Here is a 19,842-nt window from a genome sequence, read left to right as displayed (position 1 = left end):
TCTTAAAGTCCATTTTAGGTCCATTTGGAAATCAAGTGCACACAATAAATTTCCAAAAATTTTGATTACATAATAAAGTAATTTAACTGAGCATTCAATTTTTGAATCCACGGGATCCAGGTTGATAAATTGATTCTACACTTTTTTAAGTACCCCGGTAGTGGATACTTTGTTGGGTTACATGGCCACCAGCAGTCCGTATTTTTATTTCTAGAAAAGTGACTAGTGACTAAGGTTTATTCAAACATTAGTCTTTGATAATTTAAAAATTAAGAGCCTATATATATATACTCTAGGCCAAGGTTTAAAGTTTCGGTATCGAGTATCATATCGGTTTGGTGATTTTAAGAGACGTATCGTCTTGTATCGAGTCCTGTATCGCTCTGACTAATGTATTTTAGTACAATTCAATAGAGAAACGTATCGAGATGTATCGTATCGGTTGGGTCAAATATGAATATGTATCGGTTAGTATCGTATGGTATCATAGGATACTTTAAACCTTGCTCTCGGCACCCCAATTAACCGATTCAAAATTTAAAATTTAAATGACCCTAATGCCCTTAAAGTGAGTGTTATAATCATGGTCCTTGTCGCCGCCGGGGGGTTTCGGGGCCCCCCCCCCCCCCCCCCCCCCCCCCCCCCCCCCCCCCCCCCCCCCCCCCCCCCCCCCCCCCCCCCCCCCCCCCCCCCGTTATAATTCATTACCCTTTCATATTCATCCCTCCCTTAGGTAGATGAAGGGATTCTCCCTTCACCCATCTTCACATCTCGCTGAAAACCAACCACTACCACCAACAATCACCACTCCCTCCTGTTACACTTCCTTCAATGTTACTTCCTAGTAGAATGCCAGGCGGTTACAGGAGTGATTTTCGCCCCCCCCCCGTACCGTGGTGCCTCATTGGGCCCCCCCCCCACCGTCTCTCTTTGTGGTTGTAAAACCAAGAATACCATCAAAGGAATGTTCAGTTGGCAATGACTAACATCTCCTTGTGAAAAGATCAAAGGTTCAAACTCTCCTTGATAGTATAATTAACATGTAATAGTCCCCCCCCCTAAAATAATATATATAAATATATATATATATATAAAGCTTCCAGTTCCCACCCAAAAAAAACCCTCCAGAAATGGGGAAACATGTCACTAGGTAGAAAAGAGAGAAGAAATACATGTTAAACACATCCTTCCCAACAGTAACATCCTACTTCATTTCAGGAACATTCTGAACCAAAACTCTGCAGTGTATAATCAGCTGCAGCCAGCCATACAAAATATGGTAACAACAACGCTGGATACATTAACTGTACATAACTCCAGGCCTCAACCTAAGCATATATGCATTCATTCAATTGTTTACAGCATGATCTGTCGAGCCCTGTAAAAGCTCTTCTGTGCTCTCTGGTGCATTACCTTGAACAATCTCAGGTTTACAGCGTGGTGGTGGTTGAGGAGAGGTCTCACCTATAGTACCAACATCTGGAGGCGAACATCTTTTCGTGAAAAATCTAGCTATTCCTTGTCGCCTCCTACTGCTCTTCTCTGTGAAGGCAAGAGCACAAATATAAATGCATATGGATGTAATTCTACACATGAAGGTAGATAAAAATGGGCTACAGAACCTAGTTTGTCGTCTTTATGCTAATCTAACCTAGATGGTGATCCAATAAAGAAAAAGATACCTGAATCCGGTAATCCAAGCTTGTCCAAAACCTCTTTCTTAACCTGCATTTCAAGATTATCTTTCAGCAAATCCATATGGACAGTGTAATAGGATAATGCATATCATCAACTGAGCTGACTCAGGATTGACCAGGACCGATCTTGTTGAAAACTTGGTTTGGAACAGGTCTACAGTGCCTGTGTTTAGAAACTAAGTGGACTCAGAATGTGTGAATGAATATATGCTGTGGCCAAACCCCATGTGTCCTTGTATTGTAGTAAGCTAGATTTTCCTTCTAAAAATACCAATCAATCTATTATGGCATCTATGGTACAAGCACACTAGCATCACACTTTAGCATACCATTTAAACCAAGAAGTGAAAGAATGAAGCACCGAATGCAGTCTTACCTGCCAACGATTTTCCAGAAACTCCGATATCTCCTGCACTTGGCTTCTTAGTTGAGACTTTGAGGTAGACGGGAACATCTGCTTCAAGGAATGTAACACGTCTCTCATCCGACCTGATGATGACTGAATAGCAGAAACCTGGAATCCCAGCAAAATGGTATTACTCTCAGTTCCCAAGTGGGTTATCTCAGTTCACGAGATGAAAAACACCAAAAGCTTACAAATTTCCGCAAGTCAGTGTCTGTAATAACTGTCACAGCTCTTTTTGTTGCAGTACCATCCTCGCCTGGAGCCTGGGAAACACCATCATCTAAATCCAGTTTGTCCTTCGATACTTCCAGTTTGTCCCTTGATACTTCCGTTGTTGGGGTGTCTGATAAAGCATGTATTCTAAGGGCTTGTAAACACATAACCTCGAGTTTAGAACCATCCATAGCTTCAGTCAACAACAAAGTTGACTTCTCATGCATTAGATTTGATATAATCAATGGCCGGTTCTTCCGGAGAGCATTCTCAGTCAAATTGCTGAGGTACTTCTGCAATCGAAGAGATGTTTGAACTTCCGCACTTTCAGGATCTTGCTTATTACTTGGTGAACTTCTGGCTACATCAATATCAAGTTCCATTCTGTCAACTTCCACTCCCTACATGTCAAAGCCAGATAATTCATTAGGTGACAAGTGAATCATTGTGATCTATGATTAGACAACTACTAATTCACGGTAATGGGGCATCTAGACACTTATCCAATATTAAAAGATCATATGATGAAGTGTATGCCTGATGAAGTGTATGCCTTGAATAGATGCAATGTTGTTAAATTCAATACTATGGAACTTTGAAAAATTGATTGTCATATCTCTCTCATGTGTTTCAACTTATTACAATGCTTTTTCACTTGTTTCAAAGTTTGCCCTTCCCCATATGTACTATTAAAACACTCTTTTCTATTCCTATTTGAATTCCAATATGACAATTCTGCCATCTGCTGTATACTTCATTTTAATTATGACAGACACTCACTACTGCTGTCAATTCCATTCAGACAATGATGGTGGAACCCATAAAGATTCCATTGACCAATGGAGTTTTCTTAGGAAAGAAATAGTCGTACAATCTCTAAATTCTTCCAACTCCACCTTGTCACCACCTATGGGACTGCACAACATGAAGAAGAATTGGATAAAGACACAAGTTGGAAGTTGTTGATTTTTATGGGGACCAGAACCTGTAAAACATTACTCATCACCACCACCATATGGGCTGGACAACAGAAGGACTAGAAATAAGAACAGGAGGTCTGAAGTCTGCCTTTTATAGGGACTACAACCTGGAGCAATATCCTAATTGGGTTCTAGTCTGGAAATTTTCTTGAGATGGTACAACTTGCCAGAGGCCAGGAATTGATATTTGCAGAAGGTAAGCTGAGAAGTACAACAAGAGTTTGGTGGATTGAACTCTAGCAACATAACATATTCGAGGTCTAGGACAAGTTACTACCTGGCTGACATGCGTGACCAAAACTTCCAACCAGTTGATTACAAGCAACATAAACATCTCATCTTTGTGCAATAGAGATAGGATTTGTTAGATGAGGTGTATTTGACCAAATTAATTATTTAAACTCCCACTCTCATTTGAGTTTTGGAAAGTTTACAGCTAAAAAAAATTTTACTACTACAAATTCAAGAGGTAATAACTTCAGCCAAAAGCAGCAGTCTTCTCAGTAGAAGTCAGATATGGTCAGCAGACCACAGGCTAGTGATTCTTCAACAACACCTACATGACCAGTTCATCCTTATTCCCCACCTCGACATAGTTCAAACAGACCTCATTCTCCACCTCGACATGGATGCGGAAGAAAATTAGGTAATGAAGAAAACAAAGGCAAGTTCATACCAGTTGAACCATATGAGCAACCGAAAACATGGAAAGTCAACCTGGTAGCGAATGAGTACAAGCTTAGTGAGGTTAACAATGACGATAGTGATGGCAAGTGTCAGTATAACACTTGTCAGTATACTATGTTATTTGCCCCTTTTTTGCAATATAGAAGGCGTCTAATATAAAATAAGAGTCTTACAGTATCTTTTAGACTAGGGTGCAATGCAATGACAAATTATGTGATATGGTGACTGACCCAAGCAGTTGCACCAACGTCGCTGCCGAAGATTGTTGTTAATGTACAATGAACCTCATCTGAATCTATACAAGCTAACACAAACTTCAAGGTCAATGAAAGTTGTATGTTCATATATTCCATTGGTGAATTGATTGATCAACTGCAATGTGATGTTCTTCACCCATGGATGTAAGACGAGAAAGCCAAGCAAAGTGTTTATGAGAATATGTGTATCTTTGACCATGGTGAACATGAGATGAAATTCCTCCTAGCAAAAGACCTTCCATCTATCAAAGTTTAGAAGACAACTGGAACATTCCTCCTACAACAACTCGACTCACCAACAGTATTCTTGGACCTCATCCAGGCTCAATAGAGTAGATTTTTTCTCAGTGAAGAAGAGCTGATCCAGTTGCCTAAGAGTGGTAAGACCAACATGATGCACATTTGAGACTGAAACAAGGGACTGAACCTAAGCCATATTCCAGTCTTGCAAGCATTTCTAGTTCATTTAGGATTCAATATTTTCATTTTAGTCTATTTTAATTGGCAAAGGCAAGGATGGGCCTAGGTGCAACAGTAAAAGTTGCTCCATTGTAACTAACAGGTCATGAGTTCAAGTCCAAAGCAGTCTCTCTGTCAACAAAAGGGTATGGGTGGTATATTATGTCCTTCCCAGGCCCCACAGTGACAGGAGCCTTGTGCAATGGGTACACTCTTTCTTTGGTAGGGGTAGAGATTACATATGACCTTCTTAGGCAGTTTTGATATTCTTAGAATTGATTTATTATGGTTAATTTCCTCTTTGCAATAGTTCCAATTGAAGTTAGGCTTATCATCATAATCATAGTAGAAATTGGAATTGAAAAGATTTGAAAATTTATGTGTGGTTATTATTTTGTGATTGCGAATCTTCCTCCCCCCACCCCCAAAAAAAAAACTGACTCTTCCCTGTTTCCCATTTCTCCTAAGCAACCCTCCGCCATCCTTGTTACTATCCCTCCTTTGTATTGAATTCTGGAAATAATTACAATATAATCATTGTTTTCTAGTAAGTGGATTCTGTTTGCTTTGGTGAGCCCATACTGAATAACCAGATTATTAAACCCTACACAGCACCAAGATCTTTGACTAGATACTAGTTCTTGTCTCCTAGGAGCAGTAAGTCTGAAGATTGAAAGCATTCTCCAAATATATAATAAATTCACAAGATGCACTATTGTTAACAACAACTTCATATTATATGGCAGAAAATTCCAACCCGCCAACCCCCCCCCCTTCTTCACAGAATTCTGTACCTATTTAAAACGATCAGATGCAGACCCCACAAGAATTGGAGTTTCCAGTAAGTGCATGAACACCAACCAAACCCAGTTAGTACTACACAGTAATCTTGGAACCAAATCATCACATATGAACATAAACATACAGCCCAGTTGTTTACGAAGTGTCCCACTAATATAATCAAACCAAAAGGCAAACCCTAAGAATAAAAATTTGGAAAATCCAATTAGCAGCTGAGTTTTGTTTCTGGAGCAACTGATGTTTTGGTGCAAATTATAAAGCATATTATGTACAGAAAATATGTATGGCATTTATTGCTACAAGTACCTCATTTTCTGAGAGATACCCATCAGGTACGAAGAATCCATCTTCACTTCCATCTTCATCATCAGCTTTTAGACTTCCTTCCTCTACCCTTTCCTCTTCATCATCTTTATCACAATCAGAAAGGCTTTCCCCAGGTTCCTCCTGCACAAAGAGAACATTATGCACTCAATATCTAAGACGCTGGAAGTTGAGCCAATGAGAAAACATAAACACATCATAGAAAACCACACAAAAAATTGTATGTCATCATTACCTCTTCCCACTCTTCATCACTCTCAATGCCATAGTCCAGATCCGGGTCCTCTTTAAAGGGGTGACGAGGTCCAACAACATTACTAAAAAGCACAAGAAACCAGGATCAGATTCAAGAGGGGATGAGAGAGGCAAGGGTGGATCCATGCTACAGTAAACTAGACACTACAGATGGTTTGCTTGAATGAAACTGGTACACAACAACATGACTACTAAGCACAATAAATCAGTATCAGATCCAAGAGGTGCTACAGTGCAACAGACACTAAAGGCAGTTTGCTTGCAACAGACTGGTACTGACAAGACATGTTCAAACAAGATATTCTATAGCAAAAAAATTGAAGGCTATCCTATCAATTAACTGGCTAGCCAATCACACTACTTTAACAATACACCGTCTCCTAAACTGAGATCCATCAAATGGTGGTCTATAGCTCTTCTAATATAATTTTCTACCCTCAACATAAAGCGAGCTGGTGCTCTATATTCCTCAACAACCACTACTCTCTGTACTTGATACAAGTTAGAAAATAGACGAGATGAGGTAGACTGCACAATTTGGCCTAGGAAGACTTTATTTTGGGCCATGTAGGGGTTTTATGAGCCTCAAGCTATCTGTGTATGGAGTTAGTTTTGTAAGTGGGAGTGAGGTACACAAGATTTGTGCATAGGAGGGTTAACAAGTAATATAAATACCTTTCCTTAGGCCATATACCATAAAATGCCGGCCTACAGTTCTCGTGAAACTGCAACAGTTTCAAAGCTCTATTACATTTCCTGATGCCAGTCAGAGAACAAACTGCATTATCATGACCAGATCTATTATCAGAGATTGTGTCTTCCCATCCATGTACAAGCTTGTCTAGATCATCACCACACTCCGCTCCTTTATTGGAAGTTAACTTAAGTTCTTTGATCAATGCACTCTTAGGCTTACACCGGATGCCCCAATGCTGAGATCTGTTGGAATGACGAGAGTGACGCAACTGACACCAAGAACTCTGGTGTGACCTGCAATGCATGACTAGAGTTTAGGAAACAAATAGCATATGCACCACAACAATTAAGAAGAAAACAAACCAAATAAGTTCAAAATTACTTGAACAGTTCAGCTGTGCTTATCCCATCTTTCAAAGATAGGGCATCATCCATAGACAATGTAACAGCATTGAGCATTTCATCCTTTTCCAATGAACAATCATGAGAAGTTGCCTTTGTTGAAGATTTTTCATCCTGGCTAGGAGAATTATTCTTCTTGGTTTTAAGAAAACGTTCCATCAGTGAAGCTTGCTTCTGCATGGCAAGTCGCTTTTTTAATTCCGCTTCTTCCTTTTCTCGGCGTCGTAGATCTTTCTCCGCTTCCTCCATCTGCCTCTTTAACTGTTTCTTCATTTCAGCTTCTTCTCTTTCGTGGCGTCTTTCTTCTTTATCTGCCTCATCCTGCAACCTCTTTAATTCCTTTTCCTGCATGTAAGGAAGAGTAATTATCAGGGAAAGGCTATCTCAGCCATAAGCGAACAAACTTGAGTCACATCTAAGAGAATAAATTGGTACATAGGAAATAGATAACCTAGATATTTGGGACATGAGGGAAACCCATGAACTTATCCATGGTGTCATAAACACGAACCTATATGTTACATGTGAAGGCGGATTTATTTGCAACTAACAGAGCAAATTGTAATCATTGAGGCATGGAGCATAGCCTTACTAATATAGGTAACTCCTAAATAAACATGCCACGTGCATATCATACTGCTAACAGAAATGTATAATGTATAAGCACGAAAAGACAAGATTTAAAAGTAACAGCCTCAGACACCTTCTCAAGCCATAATTAGGGAAAACATTGGTCCATCTCACAAACGATAACTCCACAGCAAAGACATGTAGTTGTAAGCTATGAAATGTCCATTCACCAAAACTCACGTGTAGGCATAGTTACCAAGACATCAACTAAACGTCAAGGAAGTTTTCTATGTAGGTGAATAGCTATTGGACCCATGGTGGGAGATCTCACGAGATCTCTCACTTTTTCAAAGAAGCGAGACGAGATGGAGATTGAGTGCAAAGAGTTGGGATATCTTGCTCGAGATCTCGTCATATCACGCTATATCTCTTCATATCTTGCCTGGGATCTTGTCATATCTCACTGGAACTCTCAATTTTCACCCATTATTTTGCGAATTTCGGCTGAATTTTCACTAGCAACTACTCTTAGCATGTCTACAACATCAAAGGAAGATCAATCATTATCTGCCTGTCTTAACTTCTAATGGTTGTATAATTTTATTATTCTATTCTTGAAAATTGAGATTGTGATACTCATATGGATGGAATTTTGATGACATTTAGGTTATGATGCATTTGATATACTTGTTTTTAATTTATATGCCTCAAAGGTTCTATATTACATGTTGTATAACATTGCATTCCCTAATCCTACAACATTTTGGTTTCACACTATGAGTAAACTTAGAAATCACACTTAGGGTTGTTTTCTAGGAATCCAAAGCCATCAATATGTTCAAAAGGCCTTAAAATAGGCTAAATACCAAGTTTCAGCCCAATTGGGATCCTAAAACCCACCAAGATGGCCCACCAAGTTGACGCCAAAAAATTGCATATCTCAACCGAGATGGTCGAGATCTAGGTTTTTCAAGGTGGTGACATCTTGCTTGAGAGCGAGATCTTCTACCATACTTGGACCACCTAAGAACCATGGTTCAAAGCTTAATGAAGTCTTGTCAAAATTTTAAATATTTTCAAAGACTACACTGGGCCAAAATGAAATGCTACCTCAAATTAAAATTTTGAATAAAAAAATTCACAATTATAATTATGATGACATTTTGGTCAAAGTGCAAAATTAAATGTTTACAAATATAATGTTCCAATGGTCCCATTTTGGTATGAAATTTTGATGGAGTCCAAATTTTTGTTCACTATGTGTCACTTTTCCGTGCTAAAAAAAAATATGTTCTTGCAATAGTAGGGGTAATATGTAACCTATGGAAATAAATAAATAAAATCCATAAAAATCATTGGAGATCTATAGTATATCAGTGTTGAATATATTGATTAAGTATGTCATTGTAAGTTTGAGACTTCAAATGTTATATAGTTATGTAACATGCATCTTTCATACCATGGTTAATGATTTACTTCATTACTAGTTTAAAATGCTTAGAGTTTTATGAGTTTATTATATGGCCTACAACAGGTTTCTGTGAAGTCTTGGACCTTAATTGGGCCTAAAACCCACTGAAATGTGGTAGCAAAGGTATAAAATGTTAGTGAGATATTACCAAAGTTATGGTATTACAGTTGTCTTGGCCAGCTCAAAACCAAAACAAAATTTTGAACTTTTCTAAGCACGCAGATCCCATAAATATACAGAAGTTAGAGGACAGAGGAGGGAGGAAAATTTGGGGTTGGCAGAAAGAAAATGGAAAGGATGGAAGAAACAACGATAGAAGTAAGCAGCAGTAGCCAAAGAAGCCAGACTGTTGTCATACATGGCCACTACAACCACCTCTGCCAAAAAAAAAAACATTAAATTTTAAGTTTAAGAATGTGTTTAAAAAAATTGGCACATACAAATGATTTTGCATTTCAACAATAATAATAATCACCTACTCAAAATCACATATAAAATTCTACATCTCAAGCAATCCCCTTGGTATATGTAAGTCCCGGTCATCTAGGTCACCTATGAGCCAAAGGTACTTATCAGACCCTAAATTATATGAACAGCTAACAACGGTGATTTTATGAATCTAGCTGTGCAAAGGTATGATGAATGATTCAAGTACTGCCCAACCATAAAAAAGATGCAGCCACAATCAAATGACTGTAAAGGATCGCAAAATGTCAACACTTACACTTTGCAACTTCTCCTTCTGAATTTCACGTTCCATTCTTTTCTTCTCCCTTTCAACTTCTCGCTTATTTCTCTCCAGATTCTTGAGTAGCTCTTTCTCTTTTAGTTTCACTTCTTTTTCAACCCTACAATAGCCAGCAAAAGAAAATATCAACATGAATGTTCAATCAAAGCTCTACATCCCTTCGGAGCCAGTATATGTACGTACATGTCAGCACCATTCTTCTGCACCATGTTTTCCACTAGTAAGCGAATTTCTGCTTCGTTTGATGCCTTAAGAAGCTTTTCTGATGCTTTCATCAAATCAGATCCGAAGTTCTGGAAGCTTTCTGAGCCTTGTAATGCTGAGATCATAGCTGAAAAATGCCTCATACATTAGTATCTATCATCCATACTTCTGTTTAACAATAGAAGATAAAGAATATAAAATGTCAAAAAAAAAAAAAAATCATGACAGGGGACTCCATTTCCCTGTGTAATCCATGTGATAAATCAAGTAATCAGATCCAATCAACTGGGACCCACTAATCGTTCTAATTTATGATGCTCACCATCCACAATCCAAAATATAGATTTAAATCCCATTTGAAAACTCCATATTTCTTTCAGTAGTCTTAACAGATTAAGTCTTAACAGGTGAGACTTTCAGGGCATACCGAAACAAAAATTACTAAAGCCACACAAAAGCATATGGTTCCCCCACTTCCCCTACAACCAGAAAAATGAAAGTCTTTCTTTCAAAAGATGTCAAGAAAAGAAAATTCACGTATGCATGCAAACTAAAACAGTACATATCACACTGTCAGAGGAACAGAAAACATGGTTTAGATTTCCCAGGCCTCAAAGAGTTAAAATAATAATTAATCTTTTTTAAGATATGAACTCTCCTATGTAAGACAATTGAAAGTTCAACATTCATTCCAAAATTGATTAAACAGTTTACATCATATTCTTGGTGATTGAACCATAATTTATACTGGAAGGAATTAATAAGAGGATAAACAGTAAGGTCACTCCTTACTAGGTCACAGGTTTCAGTTGAAAAAACCTTCAGAGCAGGGATATTGGCTGCACAAATCATGACCGTTCCCAGACCCCACAATGGAAGGAGCATTGTGCACTAGCCATGGTTGGCGAACTCACTCTCACCAGGCTAAAAACCCGAGATCTCGGTCGAGATATGGGAATTTTTATGAGCCAACTTGAGGGCCCATCTCGACGGGTTTTAAGGTCCATCAAACTTGGTAGTTGGCCTAATTTAGGCCTTTTGAACCCACTAATGGCCTTAGATTTGTGAGAAAAAAAATCCTAAGCATGAGTTCTAAGTTGACCCTAAGTTTGAAACTGAATTGCTGCAGGATTAGGGACAGCAGGGTTATACAATATGAAATATAAAACCTTTAAGACATAAATGACAAGCAGGTATATCAAATGCATCAAATAACTTGAATATCATTAGAATTCCATCCATATGACCATATGAGTATCAAAAACTCAACTTTGCGAGAATAAAATAATAAAGTTATTCAACCATTAGGAGTTCTCATAAGTTCATAAGACAAGCATGGAATGAGATAAAAATTCAATCAAGCCCCAAATCCAACATCAGCTCCACCACTAGCTCTAGCAACACCATAACCACGACCACATCATATATTGGCGGCTAAATGCCAGCCCTCCAACTCCATGGGGTGGTCTATCATATATTCCCTCATAGGATTAGAGACAGCACGGCATAGAGGTGTATCACAGCAGCCTCCAGCCATGGTGTCGCTTGATTGATCTTTCTTTAGTGTTGTAGATGTGCTAATAATAGCTGCAAGTGAAAATCCGGCTGAAACTAGCAAGAAATCCTGCAAAAAATTGAGAGTTCCAGCAAGATATGGTAAGATCTGGCGAGAGAGGTTGAGAAATGACCTCTCTTGCTCGAGCTGAAGTGTTAACAAGGGGGTGGTTGGACCATATATCTGTCTAATCATGATATTGTGGCAAGAATTCGAGATCTTGCAAGATCTTGAGCGAATTGTGGGAACCTTGAGAGAGATTTCATCTCGTCTTCTCAAAAAAAAAAAAAAGGGGTAATTTTCATCTGGACCCCCTAAGATTTGGTCCATGTCACTTTTAGTCCGAAAAAAATTCCCCTTTGCATATGGCTCCCCTGAGGTTACTAGAAATGATTAATTAAGGAAAAATCATAATTTTGATTACCAAAATACCCCTAAGGTGGTGTCCACTATTTTGTTTCCTCTTCGCTTCCCAAGATCCCAACTGCCGCAAAAGACGTTAAAGGCTACCTTTGCTGCTTCTCTGGTTCGTAAATTGTCTTCGGTCCAATTTTCTGTCGATCACTGCTGATTCTACAAATTATGTTTTCTTCCTATCCCTTTAGTCACCAATTGGATTTCACATTCTGGTTCTTGATTAATGTAGTTTTGTCTCTAAATATCCGGTGATTTCGTGCAGCTAAAATGGCTATTGTTCCTGGGCCTTTGATTTGGGAGATCGTGAAGAAGAACAACTCTTTTCTCGTCAAGGAGTTTGGGAATGGAACTGCTAGTGTACGGTTCAGTAAGGAGGGCAACAATCTCTACAACGTTCACTCTTTTAAGCACTCAGGTTTTTGAGACTTTTAGGGTTTTGTTGTTCGTTTTCATTTTGTAAATGGGTATTTGTGTTATCTCAGGTTTTTTAGACTTTTAGGGTTTTGTTGTTCGCTTTCATTTTGTAAATGGGTATCTGTGTTATCTATCTATTGATCGCACATTTTATTCTCACGGTGGAAATTTAGGACTGGCTAACAAGAAAACAGTTTCGATTCATCATGCTGGCAAAGATCTTCCTGTGATGCTTGCTACTACCAAGACGATTCAAATAAACAGATTAAAATTACAATTATAATTTATCTTTTTAACATAAACCTTAGATCGAAATAGCATACGTGCTACAATCTTGACCATTGTAGTATAAGGGTATTTTGGTCATCAAAATTATAATTTGTCCTTTAATTAATCATTTCTAGTAACCTCAGGGGAGCCATATGCAAAGGGGAATTTTTTTTCGGACTAAAAATGACATGGACCAAACCTTAGGGGGTCCAGATGAAATTTACCAAAAAAAAAAAAGATCTCAAGCAAGATCTCGCATGATCTCAAACCATGGCACTAGCTACACCTTTTTTTAGGAATCTAGCTCACATTGGTTCAGATCCTAGAATTAAACATCACCTTTCAACAACCTAAAAATAGTTGACACTAAGAATAATAAAATCAAACAAAAGACAGATAATAAGAGAACCAAATTTGTACCCATCAAATGGGCTGCTTTACAGAAATTTTGGATCTGGAATTTGCGACTAATATTATCAAGTTATAAATGACAATAAATCTCCATAAAATTTCATTAATAGAGGAAGAGAGGTATACCTAGAAGAAGACCGCCCAAAGGTACTTTTAGACATGCAAGCACTTACAAACAATTCACTATTCTTTCTACTCAACATGAAATTCAATCCTAATGCAAGATATTCAGAAGGAGAAAACCCAACTACAGAACATATTAAATGTGGAAACAAACTTTAATAGGTAAACAATATCCTAAGATCCCTAATCAACTCTAGAATTTAACCATGTGGGTCCAGCACCAAATTGGACTATTTTCCTTCGAAAAAAACCTATTGTTGATAGATAGGATGTTGGGCCTTAGTCCCATAAGTTAACTAATCATGAGCTTATTCTATTTCTATGGGCCTAGAAGTTGAACATTTAGAGTAAGTACAAAAAATAGTTTAATGATTAGCTTAATTGGTCTATTATGTTTTGATTCAGTTTAAGTGTCCAAGTCATAAGTCTACTACGAGTCCTAGGTTTAATAAGTTATTACATTCTATTTCTTTCAGGAACTTAATTCTTCTTTCTATTATAAGGTGTAAGGATGATTAGAAGCCTATTTATGACCTCCTTGAGGGAAGAATAGATTCAATTGTTTAATAGATATTTTCCCTCCAAGCTTGAGTGTCTCCATGTGTACATGGTTTGAGATCTTGTGAGATATAGCGCTTGTTTCAAATGGCGAGACAAGATGAAAGGTGAGACGAGATAAAGGGCGAGATTCCCACAACTCGCTCTAGATCTTGCCTATCTCGCCATATCTCTCCAGATCTCGTCATATCTCGCCGGAACTCTCAAATTTCGCCAGACTTTTTACAGATTTTATCTGGATTTTCACTTGCAAACTGCTCTTACCACATCTATAACACCAAAGAGAGATCAATCATCCTATGCTTGTCTTATAAACTTATGGGTTATGACTCATATCGAACTTCTAATGGTTGTATAATTTTATTATTCTATTCTCGAGAGTCAAGACTATGATACTCATATAGACGGAATTCGGATGAATTTAAGTTATTTGATGTATTTAATACACTTGTTTTTCATTCATATGCCTTAAAGGTTCTATACTACATATTTATAACCTTGCATTCACCAATCATGCAACATTTCAATTTCACACTGAGGGAGGGTTGACTTAGAACTCATACTTAGGTTGTTTTCTCACAAATCCAAGGCCACCAGTGTATTCAAAAGGCCTAAATTAGGCTACAAAGTTTGAGACCAACCTGGACCGTGAAACCCACCAAGATGGGCCATCAAAGTTGGCCCAAAAAAAAGACCAAATCTCAACTGAGATCTCGCCCACTCAGTCGAGATGTTGATTTTCTGAAGGGGTGAGATCCCTTGAGAGCGAGTTCTTGAACCATGCGGGTGTGATTGTGCTAGTGCACAGCCATTTATATTGATCTTGGTAAAGGTAAATCCAAAAACCCAAGGTCCCTGGTGAGATCAAGCCAAATCCTTGCTTGGCTGAACTAAAACCTCCATACTCTATTAACATTTGACTCAAGCATCTAAATGCTCTCCATCAAGATATCTGGCAGCTTAGAATGTGTCCATCTTTCCTTTCACCTCCTTTTATACTTCCTTAAATATATACACCCAAAAAACCCAAAAGTTAAGGTTATATCTACATCAACCGTTAAATCTATCCCGAACTTTAGGAACATCATCCCCCTCCCCAAAAAAAAATAATCTAGCAACCTTCTACCTTAGTTTGACCCCATTCTAACCATCCAACTTCAAGACACAAATATTTGCCAGAATTTTAATATCCTCTAAAACCTTAAAAATAAGAACCCATTCGATCATCCAATTTAGCCAACCGAACTTTAAGGATCATATCCCTATTTCATTACCTACATACTCTCCAAGTTTCAGCCCATTCTAACAACCTCAACCCCACTTACCTCTCTATTCACAAACTTCACTCAACTACCTCCTAAAAGGTAAGAGTTGCCCAAACCCTTTCAAACTTAATTAGTCCTTTCTCCCACTTTATCAAGTCCTACAAAATCATCAGACCACTCCATCTCTCAAAAAGCCGCTTGTTTGAAACAGCAAGTTTGGCTCACTATTATTCTTGGCTTTGGCTAAACCCATCAGTCTCTACATCACTTAGTAAAATATCTCACTTTTAAAATAAATTGAATTAAATAAATTCCTAAAATCCTACAAGACCAAAGACTCAAGCTAGACCTTGTACGTCTCCATCAAGATACCCAAATTATTTTGGGTCAGTCCAAGGTAGTGTACGTGAATCAATTCCTCCAATGTTGTGAAAAACTTATTCACAAGTTTTGTAGAATGAAAGAATTAAAAGCTCAAGAATGGGCTATCAGCTCCATGTCTGCTACTTAAAGAAAATCCAAAATATGAAGCTTTGGAGCCACATCAATGTTTAGAAACATCATGGGAAGGGACAAACCCATGACAAAGAATACCTTTCAGTAGCAAAGGATTCTGTCAATACCTGATCAATGATCTTCTCGTCTTCTATTGCCACTATTCGATGTTATGGTTATGTCTGCATCATCATTGCCACTGTAGTATAAAAGCATCAACTAACCCAAGAAGATTGAGTATCTCGAGCGTGTGAATGGGATGTAGGATTGTGTATTGTTCTAATCATCTTGACCCAAGTCAATAATACGCTACGAAGAATCAAACACTTCAAACATATGCATCGTCACATTATAAGAAACAGAGAACTCAACAAATACATAATCTGATAATCCTCAAAGTGAATAATGATCTGATCATTCTTCGATGACATCTCAACTAAAGACCACCAGACAAGATTGTTGCTTTGCTCGTCACCAATAAAAAACGTAACAAGTTGTCTATTGGGTTAACACACTTTAATGAAAAGAAAAGTCTATAACCAGGTTAAGGGTAGTCAAAAATTAAAGAAAATGTATCTACTTGGACTAAAATAAAATTGAAGGGGATAAAGTAATAAGAGATAATGACAGAAGCATAATGGAACTGTTGAAGAGGGGTATACTTGGAAGAACAATAATGATGTATTAAAAGCAATAATGTGGAGCAATAGATCCTATTGGAAAAAAGCAGAAAACAAATATTAGAAAGAAAGAGAGACCTGAAAAGGGTTGGGGTTAAGATTGAAAAGAAAAACTGAGGATCAAAATGTAATAGAAGTATAGTCTTAGAAGGGGCAGAAGATAAGAGTAACTGCCTCCTACCAACAACCAAGCAACAGATCAAGGTAAGAACAGCAACAGATCGTTGACCCAAACAAAGGAGGGGGGGGAAAAAGAGCAACAGATCAATATAAGAATTGCAGAAATCTCGGCAAAAGATCTAGGAGATCAGAATGACCAACAGTGGGAGCTCGACTTCCACTTAGATTTTAGTTGCCAACTTCACCAGACAATATCGAAGGAGAATGAGAATTTGGAAGTTTATGGTGTGGAACCGGGTACTACACACCCACTTGCCCACTCTTCTTCTTTCTTTTCTTTTCTTTTCTTTTTTTCTTTTTTTCTGTTTTCTGGTTTTCTGTTTCGTCCCCCGCAGGGAGGGGTTTCTCTCTTATGTTGTGGTTGGCAAAACTCTCAACATCGGGGGGGAATTGATATGGGAGTAAGAAGCAGGTAGGACTCAAAACAATGGGGCTGGGATTGCTTCAGACATTAGCAGAGATGGGAGATAAATTTTATGCGATAGAAGAAAAGATGGTTGGGGAGACATCGAAGGGATGGTACTCTTCTATCTCTGGGAGGACGCTGGTCATGACCCTAAAAGGAAACTGGTTGATATCAGAATGGAGTGTCAGAGCTGTGGAAAAATGAATGTTTTATTGTAGGGATACTAACGAAGGGATTGAAGAGTATAAAAGAGGGTTAGGATTCAGTTCGGTTCCTTTGCTTCGACAATTATTTTTTTCCAACTTTAGCTCTTGGCAAAAGATAAAAGGAATAGGTTAGCAAGGGGGATGAGAGAATAACAGAAAAGGAGTGCACACTTCAGTCTGACACCAAATTGGTGGCAAGTCAGTGGAAGATATCGTAGACATAATAAGATTTTCAGGGGAGGAACACATAAGAAGAAAGAAAAAAGAGAGGGGGTGATTTGAAGAAGATCACACAAGCACTTTTAGGCATGTAGGCACTCACAAAAAAATCACTATTCCATTCTATCCAATATGAGACGCATGCTGTCACAGGCTAATCAAAATAAGAAAACCCAAATAGAAAGCTGGTAAACCTGGAAACAACCTTTAAAAAGAAACAACATTATAAAATTCCTAACCAACTTTAAAACTTGAAAATGTATCTCACTTCTAGATAAACAGAATAAAAATAAAAGTTCCTAAAATGATAAAATCTTAATCTAAATAGACTAGATACACAGATTGGTCAGTTTATCTCCATCTGGATGCACAAATGGGTTTGGGTTGGTTAGCACAGATAAATCATCGTGAGCATTAGGACAAGTTGTTTTAACTTCCTCTTATAAAGAAAGTAATCATCTTTCTTTTAGCCATCCACGCGTAATTGAATTTACATGCAAATACCCAGAAACATAAGATACTTGGAACTGCTTTAAAAGGGGCTAAATTTAATTAATTAACCGCTTAAGTGTGGTTCAAACTTCAAAGCAAACCCACTTCAGCTGTTGTGAAATTAGTTTTGCATACGAAGTGCCAACCACACAAGCATCTTTGGCTTTCATACTCCACAATACCATCTTTCATCAGCTTTTGGAGATGAATATTATGATCAACAGCTGAGTGCCCACTAGTCCAGTAGAATGATCAACACCCCGCCAGAAACCTACTCTAACCTATTTACTTTATCTTAACTTTCATTACCTCCAAAGTTGATATCGAAACTTTATACATTAGTGAGACAAACAAATTAAGAAGGAAAGCCACCTCTACATACACATCTGTCACGGAGAGAGCAACAACGGTTCGTGCATTGCAAACTCAATCCCTCAAAAATCAAAACCACTCTCACAAACTGTCTAACCGAAAAACAGTGAAAAACAATTAAATCTGCAAATTATCTTTAAATAAATATATTCAATTACCTGAAACGGCAGCGATCCTCTCCTGAATTCTCTTCCGACAAGTGCGTCTAATACTTAAAATTCCACGCTGGCTTTTCGGTAATAATTTCAGATCTCTCGTCTGGGTCCGAAAAAAAAACCAAATAAATACAAAATAAAAATGTATCAATACCAAACAGAAGAATCTACAAAGAAGAACACAAAAGTAAGGAAGCATTACCTCCCAACACCAAAGGCATGTTTCAGAGTTATCTTCCAATACATCAGCATCAGCATTAGCAATCCCATACATTAATCTCTGCCCAACAGAAAGCACCGTAGTTCGAACAAATGCCAAAGTAATCCCATCTCTCATTTGAAGCTTGGAATAAATCTCATCCACCAGTACAGAAAATGGAAGATTACTTTCTTCAAGAAGACAAGCAATCATGGAATTAGTTGAACAACCACCACCATTACTCTCGTAAGAACACACTTTTTGAAGTGAAATCTCCTTGAAATACTGAGATAAACTGTTTAGCTCTTCTCGTAACTCCTGAATCTTGGATTCTTTATCCTCTTGGCTCACAAACTCGGGGACTAAAACCCTCTTTCGCTTCAGATGTTTCTTCACATTCTTATCAGTATCCCCAACTTTCCTTTCCAAATCACTCGACCCATGATCAACGGCCATCATCTCGACCATTGTAAAAGACGAATCAGGCTGACTACCGATATACCAAGCTTTAAACTTGCAGAAGTATCTTCAGACTCCAAATCTCTGCAAGAAAAGCATAGATTCACCCCAAAAAAACCATTGACCGAGAAAATACAAGTAACATGAGCGAATAAAATGAACAACCAAGTACCAACTTTGGATTTCAAGATTTTTACTCAGCGTGAAGAGAAATCAGAGTCCGATTTTTCTCAAAATCCGTCAAAATCCCTAGTGGTAGCGACCTTCGGCTGTTGCTGTTCCCTTCGAATTTTTTTATTTTGATTTTTATATTTTTCGATTTCCGACAAAACATGAACGGAGGTGTCTGTTCATTATTTCACCCATCATTGTTAAATATCGAACTTCTTGTTGACTCATCGGACGGCTGATAGAGGGGAAGACAAATGAGAGTTGTTAATAGATAATCGAAGTTTACATTTGGACTTCCCGCCAACTGCAATAGTTTTGCCTCCAAGTGGCGCAACTTTTTATTATTACCATTAATACATTAAAAAAGTGGCGGAACGTTTCCTCTCCCAACGCGCCCGGAAAAGCAAATGGCGGAACGTATACACTGGTGTCGTATCGTCGACACGTACCGATACCGTATCCGTTGCATATCGATTTTTTTTTTTCCTTCCTTTTTTTAGTGTAAAATCAGTTGGATATCTTCTTTTCTTTTTGTGGGTTAACAGTTGAATATCTATTAGAGGTTGACAAAAATGATAAATTAAATAGTATTCCATTTGATCCCTCCAATCTCAATTAAATGCCA

General features: G+C 38.0%; 1 protein-coding gene across 2 annotated transcripts; it reads right to left on the bottom strand.

The window, feature by feature from the left end:
* Positions 1-1,347: 1,347 nt before the first annotated feature.
* FAS1 (chromatin assembly factor-1 (FASCIATA1) (FAS1)) lies at positions 1,348-19,372 on the bottom strand. Of its 2 annotated transcripts, XM_089150224.1 has the most exons (13): positions 19,244-19,372; positions 18,591-19,130; positions 18,392-18,491; positions 10,150-10,297; positions 9,943-10,066; positions 7,158-7,522; positions 6,755-7,069; positions 6,060-6,141; positions 5,807-5,947; positions 2,295-2,717; positions 2,074-2,211; positions 1,683-1,725; positions 1,348-1,542 (listed from the first exon to the last, which is right to left on the bottom strand). In XM_089150224.1, exons 2-13 carry the CDS (start codon positions 19,053-19,055, stop codon positions 1,349-1,351), a joined length of 2,538 nt encoding a protein of 845 aa, XP_089006350.1. In that variant the 5' UTR covers positions 19,056-19,130; positions 19,244-19,372; the 3' UTR covers position 1,348. The 2 variants fall into 2 exon arrangements, with proteins under 2 accessions (XP_089006350.1, XP_089006349.1); XM_089150223.1 differs by having other exon boundaries at positions 18,591-19,372.
* Positions 19,373-19,842: the final 470 nt, after the last annotated feature.

The sequence above is a fragment of the Hakea prostrata genome, chromosome 3, assembly GCF_041222555.1.
Source record: "Hakea prostrata isolate BN-2017 chromosome 3, UWA_Hpros_2, whole genome shotgun sequence".
NCBI lineage: Eukaryota > Viridiplantae > Streptophyta > Magnoliopsida > Proteales > Proteaceae > Hakea > Hakea prostrata.
This window is presented reverse-complemented; position numbering and strand designations above follow the sequence as displayed.

Coding starts and splice junctions, on each gene's coding strand:
- FAS1 (XM_089150223.1), bottom strand. CDS start 19,055: ATGGTCGAGATGATGGCCGTTGATCATGGGTCGAGTGATTTGGAAAGG. Junction 10,067..10,149: donor CAGAAGAATGGTGCTGACAT/GTACGTACATAT, acceptor TGGCTATTGTAG/GGTTGAAAAAGAAGTGAAAC. Junction 1,543..1,682: donor GCTTGGATTACCGGATTCAG/GTATCTTTTTCT, acceptor TTGCCTTCACAG/AGAAGAGCAGTAGGAGGCGA.